Genomic DNA, 9958 nt, shown 5'->3' with positions numbered 1-9958 from the left:
GATTCGTTCACTTTCACCTTTTGCTTTGTTTCCTTTCGTGTCATTGCGTTACTGTCACGGTCTCACTGTTTGTTTACTCTACAATTAATATAAACTCGATCAAGTGAGCTCAGAGAAAAGAAGACCAACAATGGTGTGGTTAATTATAACGTACTTTCATTACATCTTGTAGTAATTCTTAAGATCGATAAAACATTCAACTTTGCCTCTTACATGTAAAATTTAAAAATAACTAACAGGCTTAAAAGCTATCGAATTCCAGTTTCAGGTCACAAGAGAATCTGATATCGGCATCGTAGTTTTTAATTTTTCTAGCATGCAGTTTTGACAAAAGGTGGAAAAAATAGAGTTGTCACGTTCTTCCATTTATATGCTCATTATGGATTTATGGTTGACAAAAAAAAGCTCATTATGATTTTGTCTTATTATCAAATTTTATAACCAAAACATTCCACTTAAATTTCCCCCAAACCTACGTTCTATCATCGTATAGTAGCACGAAACGGATAGTGTGGAATCATCATTAATATATGGTTACTAACTTACTATGAACTATGTGGAGCAAGCAAAACATACCAACTACCAATCATGAGTAAAACTAAATCGTATAAATAGGATAAACTCATTTTTCTTTACTTACTTTTTTTTTTTGCTAACTTGACGTAAAATTTAATTTATCTATTCGCAACGTCTAGTTTTCATCACATCGATAATCTAACATTCACTAAAAACGAAATAAAACGATTACAAATATAAATATAAATTTAGATTATTAAAAAATATTTTTAATATATACTAGTAATTTGAAATTGTAAAATACGGGAGAGAGAAAAACATAATAGAAAAGGTAGAAAAGTGAGCATTAAAATACTAAACCAGATTATTAACGCCTCCATCTGATTTCAATTTTTTTTCCTATACCTTGTATCCAGTTTTTATATTCATGATTTTTTTAATGATAAAAATTGATTGCCGTGGATAAAAAAGAGATAAATCACTAAGCATTCTGAAGTAGCTATCTTCCGTAGTGAATACATGGATAAATACGTTAAATACATATCAACACATAAATACAGTTTATATAATTTATTTTAATACTATTCCGTTTATTTTTTTACTAAATATTTTTTTTGTCTAAATAGTATTCCAAAAAGAAACTGCACCTAATACTATTCCGTTATTGTTGGGGCAATTATTGATTGATCTGAGCAAGTAATTTACAGTTATAGGTGCAGAGGGAAAGAGAGGAAAACTGGGATTTCCTTGGATGCATTTACGTCCGTCTTGCTCTGCGATCGATTTTTAAAGCTTCAAGTTTCCTTGCCATAGTTTTCAAATTCTTTTCTGTCAATAACCCCACTTTCCATTTATTATAACTTACGTTACATTACTAACTTTAGTGGTCTAAAGGTGTCAGTTGGTCCATCAAGTTAATTCTTGCATTTCTAATTCAATCGACTTGGAAAAATGATGATTAATGCTTTGCGAAAATGATATTATCATAGGTTGATTCCCAATCTAAACAGACTATATATGTGTCAATACCAAGAGCTCTATCGTTAAACCATCATGGATGGGAACTGACTTTTTATGGGTGATGCACATTTTCATCACTTGATTCGTATATTAGATTTGTATAAAAGTGTAAATTTGAAATTTAGATTTGGCACCCGACCAAATTGAAGGTTAATCCATAGTACCATACAACTATGTTGTTAAGAAAAAATTTTAAACTGTTTCAGGAAATACAGTTGCTCCATAGATATAATAAGTTGGAAATGAAATAGGAACATTTTCTGAAAACTACTCTAATGAAAGTATCTTTAAGAATTTCTCGTTATTAGAAAAATGTATAAACGATAAGGAAAAAATTTCTCAAATAAAAATCATGAGATATTCGTGAGATATTCTTCTTTCATATATAAACTTATAAATGGCGGTTTTTAAAGTAATAAAATGGTATCAAGTTAATACTATTTTTTCTCAAAAAACTTAATAATATTGTACTGCTTGTTTTTTTTTGGTTTGATAAATTGAGGTGTTCATTATAGAAAATTCCCTAGCAACAAAAAAAAATTCCCTAGCAATTTTAAAAGTGGCAATGGTGGGTCGATCGATGCACAACAAAGGCCCCGGGTACCGACTGCCACAACTCTCTGCATCCTCTAAATATATTTATCACAAAAGAAGACAACACAATATAAAAACAAACAAATAAAATAAAATTGAGAAAAATACAAGATAAAATTATTTATTCTTTTCTATTTATTTTCTAGATGGAGATATGTTTCTAAATATCCGTTATAAGTACAGAATCCTAACACTTCTCTCCTTCTTAAGTCCCTCTTTCTTTGCTGACTAAAATCCTCCTAATAAAATCTCCAAAGTCCCAAGTTTGTTTCCTTATCAATCACTTCATCAATTTTCAAGAAACCCACAAGAAAAAAAAAATACATATATTAGTATCAGTTTTCTTCCTTGGTGAGAGAGAAGATCACACAAAGCAACCTGAGATCTTTTACCAATCATCAATGGCATCATCCGGCCTCACTCGATCAGGAAGCGCGCCGCAATTCGAGAAGTGGAAGCTGTCAAAGAAAGACGGATTCAGCGGTGGCACGTTGAAGATCACGCGCTCCTCGTCGGTGTCTTCTTGCGGCGGCAACAAGACACAGAAACATGGGAGGTGCGCTTTCACGAGGAAGTGCGCGAGATTGGTCAAAGAACAGAGAGCTCGCTTCTACATCATGCGTCGCTGCGTGATCATGCTTATTTGCTGGAGAGATAATTACTCTGACTCTTAAAAAACCAAACACACAAATGTCTATGTGCTCTATTCTGAAACTGAAGTAGATAAGATATACATGTACATATAAGGGTTCTACTTTATTTTGGTTTCTGCTTATTTAGATCGAATTAGGTTTTGTAATTTGTATGTCCTGAGCCTTTGATTCTGGTAAGAGGGTTCTCTGCCTTAAGATCAGTTTCGGTGTGCTGAAGTTTAACAAGAAAATAAAAAAAAAAAGACATAAAATTGTATAATACTATTTCAATATAAATAGTGAAGTAGATTCGTGTTTCGACTTGTTTTTTTTGTTTGTTCCTCTTCTTCTTCATGCTCGTTAATGATTTTTACTGTGATGGTGACGACTCCGTCGATGAATGTGGCGTTTTTCTCTCTCTCTCTCTCTTTCTTGATAGAGTCTCGAGGTAGAGAGAGAGAAAGATTCCATGGGAACTATTACAATTAAGCTATGTGTGGATTCGTTCAAAAAAAAAAAAAAGCTACGTGTGGATCTTGTGTGCTTAGTCTGACAAACTGATTAGTTTCTCTCTTTTCCTTTTATTAATTAATGTATTAATCAGTTACGATTTTATATGTTTATTGTTTTATGTCAGTTATATGATTAATTAATACTAATATTTAAAGTTGCAGTCAAACTCTCTTGTTTATGCCTAATGGTATTATATTAAACTTGTTGAACTGTTAACCCAAGTTGATAATCTAATTGAGACGAGGCCAATTCAGACTTGTTCAAGAAAATTAAAAATGTGTTAAAATACATTACGTCTTCCTTTCATTCTTATATACTTCATATATCTAATTTTATAAAATGAAGATAGGGTTATTTACCATTCATATATGGGTTGGGTAATTTTCTCGTGAAAACTTAAATTTACTAATCAGAGAGAAAACTGAATTTAATCAAGATTGGTTAAGTAAAAATTTACATGCAAAACTAACAGCTGTGGTTCCTCGTTGTATTCTTACCATGGGCATCTCTGCAGTGCAGAGATATCATATGCAATCTGACTCCTTTGATACTACTTTATACATTTTTAACCTATATGGGTTATATACTGATATATATATATATATATATATATATATATATATATATATATTAACTTTTTGTCGTCATACTATGTTTTGTTTTTTTTTCAAGCATAAATACTGGTATTATTCACTACTGACGCTGTTTACTTCACTAGTAAATTTACTGGTAACCAAATCAATACACGATGCAACTCTGTCCATTTACAATGGAACTTACCACTTTAGACTATTGTTATTTGTTTTTTTTTTTTTGAAGGAAAGTGTTATTTGTTGTTAAAAAAAAGAGGCTATTGTTATTTATGAGACATTTCATGCTAATAATCGATTGATGAGTATTAATATGACTGTTAATGTATTTAGAGAAGCATAGACTATATATTTATTTTGGAAATTTGAATTAAACCAATAACTTTTCAGAAGTGTAAATACTAGTCCAACAAAATGAAGTTCAACTTTAACTAAAATAAAACCTTTTAAAATGAAGTCCTGGTTACATTTTCCAAAAGTGTTATTCTGTGAAATATCTTGCTAGATATGTTTATACAGGTAAACCAATTGTTTTTTCAAAAAGATATTTCATTAGCTCGAGATCAAGAGGAAGGATCTTAATCATAAAAATGGCAAAGAAAAAGCCTTTATCAGTCATCCCCACAAATCCAAAAGGATCTTTGTTTAATGATTGCAAAACGTTTGATTAATTAGCATGCTTAATTTGGATCATTATAGACATATCCTATTATCCTGAGCTCCGGACAATTCCATTTGACTAATTTTATTCTTTCGTGGCCGTCTAGTTTATTTATACTTCAGCGACAATTATTGAGGATTATTAATATACTATTCTATATTTTTCTTCTCATATCCAAAACTAATGAAAAAGTGTATAACTAATACGCGTTTTTCTTTATAATAGAACAATAATGTATGTTGTTCTCCTTCAAGTATTGACTACGAAGTAGGAAATGCTACTCCATGCCATATAGAATAGATTCTAGAGTTATAATCGAATAGCAGGATCAGTTTCTTTTTAGAATAATCGTCCTTAGGTCTGGCTAACTTTGTTTTTGGAGCCATATAGTCATAGCTAGCCATTTTCCTCATGCAGCAGTCACATGGTAGAGACTAAAAATAATAAATGCTTCCTTATAAAATTTGTGATCAATCTTCTATAGAATTGTCACGTATATAACCATTTACATTATTTTGCTACATAAAACATATGATGTGTACTGATTGTATATAGGTATTAAGTAATACTATACATGAATTTGCGTCAAACTTGATAGGTGATATGTTATCGTTTACAGTGAAATCTAGTGTTCAACAAGCTACATACCAACACTAAAACACTAAATACGCAGATGGTTGATATATTGTTGGCAACAAGAATTGGAGTAAGAAGACATAAGTGCCTTTTTCTTTCTAGTCTGCCAAGAGTATTTGCAAACTTTATGAAACTTCATATTAGTATAAAATCGTTTTAACAATTCTAACCGTTACATCATGAATATTTTATACTGCTAAATCATGCATTGCTACCGCTATGAGCATATTCATGATTCTATTAATTATACTTATTAAGCTATAAATAAATTTCGTATTCCATGTAGAATTAGGTCACTGATGTGTAAGTCATAGTAAGGACTAATTTTTTTTCCCGATCTGACGGAGTCTCAGTTAGTTCTTTGAGTTTCTAATATAAAAATACATAAAAAGGCCGAATGCCAATCTAAAGCTTTAAAAAAAGGGTAACCTCGATCCGAAATAATTGTATGAAATAAATACAAAGATGTAACGAAGTAGGCATTAGGGTCCATGTTTGGTCAACAATCACATCCGTGACACGCAAGCGTAAATAATAGTAGAGACAAATAATCCAAATGATGAGAATGCATACATATATAACTAAATTGAGAACATTAATTGCTATACTAAGATCGACACGTATTGCTGAGTGCATAATTAGACAAACATCATAAGCTTACCACACAATTTTGATGTAAAAATAATCGAGTTCAAGAAAGGGACATCGCCGGAAACTAGTTCAAGAAGAGACATACGACAAAAGCATATGTGATAACTGATCACTTAGACAAGTACCAGAAGAGACATAGACCTCTATATATAGTTGCATTATAATTATATTAGTCATTTTTTCTTTCTGTGATAAGTTTTCACTACAATTTGTTTTTTTTTTCGGTTTTCACTACATTTTATTACAATCGATATTTTGTTTTGATTCGTTGTTGGTAAATTTCCAACGGTGAGATCATCATTGCTAAGAGCCTATATCGACAAATCAGGTCCAATGGCAAACATGCAAAGAGGGTGTGACATGTCAGCAGGGCCGGTCCTGGCCATAATAGGTGAAATATTCGTAAAAAGTCTCTAAAGTTTTTGAAATAAATTACATACAAATAGGTTTTCAAAAAAATTTTAAACCTTCAAATTTGTAAAAAAATTTCTTTTACATAGACACAGTCACATACCCCCAAAATCTCAGGGCCGGTCCTAGATTCGTGTATGCATGGACATATATGAGTCGACATATCTTTTAACTGTTTTAATAGTGAGACAAAAATAGAAGTAGGTAATGAAAGGATCAGAGAAACTGAATAATTCAAAGAACCGATCAAAGAGAAATATTATGGGTCTTTGATAGCATCACATGAGCAAATATGGATACCCACCAGCATCTGGCATGACTCACGTCTCCTTGATATGATTTGTCTTTCTATGTACCCCTTGTATTTGTCTTCACAACTAAAATATCATAAAGTTCAAAACAAAACAAAATAAAATAGAAGTGACTTCTTCAGATGATTATAAACTTAAATTAAGGATCCATATAAAATGAAATAAATTGAATCCCAAATTACTTATTTACATTATTTTATGTTTAGGAAAGACAATTATTGAAGGATTGGAGGACCCCTCCAAGCAGAATCTCCAACGACATAGGCAAAGACCAATCCGATTATATTGACATAATCCTTACTAATTTCATATTCCTATTAATTGGATCAGTCCTTATCAGTCACCATATCATGATGGGTACGTCTATATTCAATATACCAAGGGAATTTCTCTTCATCTCATTTTGTGGAAGGAGAAGATTATGATAAATACAAATATAGAAATTTACTTTCATAAAATACGTAAACACATTTTTTTTTGTTTCGGAAAGTATTTCTTATTCCTCTGAATGCCAAATAAAAATGAATTTATTCGGAAAAATGCTATTGTATTGACATTTTTTGGTCAAGTGATTATATAGAACAAAATGTTTAGTGATAAAATCAATAATTCGTTTATCAATGGAACATGCGATCTTCTAATGTAAAAGGGTTTACGCGCAACTCTTCCTCCATGTGGCACTTAGTCATCTCATCAGTGATTGTGACTGTAGAATAGATTGGAGATCGATCATCTTTCACGTTGTTCAGACATCCGTTGCATCAAGACTCAAAAACTGCTCTTTGTCCTATTATAGGGTTTAGGTCCAATATTTATTGGCCTTCCAGAAAAAGACATAATAGATAGTAACATCTCTAGACATCAGCCGGTGTGAGAACCAAATTTTCACTTCATATCTCCACGAAGAAACGTGTTACTATTGAGCATTTCATAGCTGCATCTTTTTGGGGGCTGATATAAAGATGTAAATATACATAAGTACATTTCTTTCGTTAGGAAGTAGTACTGGAGATAAAATAATGGCTTTAATCAAAAGGTTAAATGACCATCTCTGTAACATTTTTTTACCTGAGTTTAACTTTACTAAGTTACGTTTCTATGTGTTGTATAGCTAGATATACGTCGAACTTTGTCAAGCCGACGGGATGAGGTAGCTCACTTGGTAAGGACCCTGTGGGCCAATTGTCATGCTCACGGGTTCGACGCCAGACGGAGGCGAACTGCCCATTCTGTCACCAAATGCGGTACTGGGTGTTGGGTCTTGTCCCCAGCTCAGGTAAAGCCCTCCCGGGTGAAGTAGACCGCTGCTTAACCGGGCCCAGGGGAATGATCCACGTAAATGGGGAACCCCTGAATTATCAAAAAAAAAAAAAAAAAAACTTTGTCAAGCCAGGTGATGATAAAAAAATAGAAAATAGTGTGATACTGGAATTGAAAGATTATAATATGCTGAAATTTGAAATTCATTGCGTGGTCCATCTTCTATAGCCCAACGATAACTAGGCCACAAGGCTTACTAAAACCGATTTTTTGGGGCCGAATAGCCTTTGAGCATGGCCGCAGAAAGCACGTCCAAACTTTAAACAATACTTGAGGATATTGACATGTATCTAATGACTTCCAGTTTCAATATAAATGAAAATATTCCTCACAAAAAAAGCTCTATGAAACACATTGTATATAAGCTATCCGCACAAAAAGAAAAAACATACTATAGTCTATATTCCACAGGTTATCAATCTCGCAATCCGAGCCGTTGACTAGCTTGATCACATCTGACGTCAGCACCAAATCCAACCCTTGATTTTGCAAGATCAAACTCCATCCACACGTTCTGCTGATGATGATGGCCAATCACAAACGCTTCTATTCCCAAAAGATCGGAGTTCCCAAATGTGAAGCAATACACCTGATCTTTACCTCCCGAACCGGCTCCGTTTACCCGGTACAACAGCTTCTCACCCGCCACGCTCATCTCCGCGCCACGAAACATTAAACTAACAACGGGCAAACCAGAGAAATTGGGCCGGGTTAACGACCCAACCCGGTAACAAAGGTCCATTGTCCCTTGGAACACAAAATTCGGATCGTCTACAACTTTCAGAACCGACTTGGTTTGCGCAATAAACTCGGTTTTCAACGCCGTGTAAACCGGACCCATCAGGAACGTGAATTGCGTACCTGAATCCACAATCGTCTGACCGGCTCCGGTATGGTCCGGTACGAAAATGGATTTCGGTAGAGAAAGCAACTTTGTTCCGACCCGGATTCCTTCTAATTGGACCGTGTAAGCAACCCGGTCGAAATACGGTAACGGCGTCGTTTGGAGTACCAAAGGCGTGTATTGGATAGGACCGAGCCACGAGAAACTCGAGTCACCGAGAAGCAGTATACCGGAGGAGTCTGAACCGGAGATGCAATAAGAGAATTTGGAGAAACCGAGCTGGTTAACAAACGATAAAGCTCCCCGGTTCATTCCCATTAAACCGGTTGTCTTAGCGTCCTCCTCCGAATCGGAGCTTAAACCCGAATCCATGCACCCGAATAACGTCTCGGGTCGGGTTGAAGACCCGATTACGAACGTCTCGTGAGCTAGACTGCCTTCTATCGAGGTAGCGTCGGCGTAGGAGACTGCCACGTGGCAAAGATGGGTCTTCGGGTCACATGAAGCGGGTATGGGCAAATCCCGGGTCCGGGTCCTGCAGATATTGGACGAGCAAGGTACGGGCTTATAGGAAGAGGATGAAACCGGGTTGAATACGGATCCTAAGTTTGGAGTTTTCTTGCAGTGAAGCCAAGAAAGCTCGCTTCCGGTGTCGAGAACCATGGAGATGTTTTGTGGCGGAGAGCCGACGGAGAGAGAGACCGTGAGTGTGACATTATGACTGAAAGAAAGCTTGTCTGAAGAAGACTGAGGAAGCTTTTGGGTTTTGAGAGAAAACACGAGTGGTGTTTGGTCTGAAGAAGATGTATTGAGAGGGAAAATGAGAAGTAAAACTGAAATTTGACGTAATAAATTTGAAAGAGATGATGAAGCCATCATATAAGTTTTGACTCTTTGTTTACATACTTGGCCATCTTTAAATACAATATTGTGTTTTTTTTTTCCCTCTTTTTATTATGACCGGTTCGTTTCGGTTTACTCAAATCATTCCGAGCCAAAAGAGTTTGAATTTTAGGTGGAGAACCTTTGAGTTAACTTATAAGCAATAATTCTAGTACCTTGTCATATCAGTGACCAAAGCACTTTGATCCTATTCAGAAAACGTATGATCTTGTCTCGACCTAACTAAAAATCATTTCATGAAGAACAGTTGATTTTAGGGTTTTTTTTGTTGTTGTCAATTTCATTTGAATGATACTAGGGTTTTTGGAGAGTAGCCAAGTCTTGATACAAAAGACAAGTTAGTGGAGGAGTAGGTC

General features: G+C 34.5%; 2 protein-coding genes across 2 annotated transcripts; one reads left to right on the top strand and one right to left on the bottom strand.

The window, feature by feature from the left end:
• Positions 1-2320: 2320 nt before the first annotated feature.
• LOC106379500 (small polypeptide DEVIL 11-like) lies at positions 2321-3083 on the top strand. The gene has a single exon (XM_013819434.3). The coding sequence runs from the start codon at positions 2532-2534 to the stop codon at positions 2802-2804; it is 273 nt and encodes a 90-aa protein (XP_013674888.2). The 5' UTR covers positions 2321-2531; the 3' UTR covers positions 2805-3083.
• Positions 3084-8142: 5059 nt separating this feature from the next.
• LOC106447462 (aspartic proteinase PCS1-like) lies at positions 8143-9697 on the bottom strand. Its single transcript, XM_013889386.3, has one exon. It carries the CDS (start codon positions 9576-9578, stop codon positions 8271-8273), a length of 1308 nt encoding a protein of 435 aa, XP_013744840.1. The 5' UTR covers positions 9579-9697; the 3' UTR covers positions 8143-8270.
• Between the last annotated feature and the right edge of the window lie 261 nt (positions 9698-9958).

The sequence above is a fragment of the Brassica napus genome, chromosome A4 (assembly GCF_020379485.1).
Source record: "Brassica napus cultivar Da-Ae chromosome A4, Da-Ae, whole genome shotgun sequence".
NCBI classification, from domain to species: Eukaryota; Viridiplantae; Streptophyta; class Magnoliopsida; order Brassicales; family Brassicaceae; genus Brassica; species Brassica napus.
Note: the sequence above shows the minus strand (reverse complement) of the source record. Positions and strands in the feature narration are given on the sequence as shown.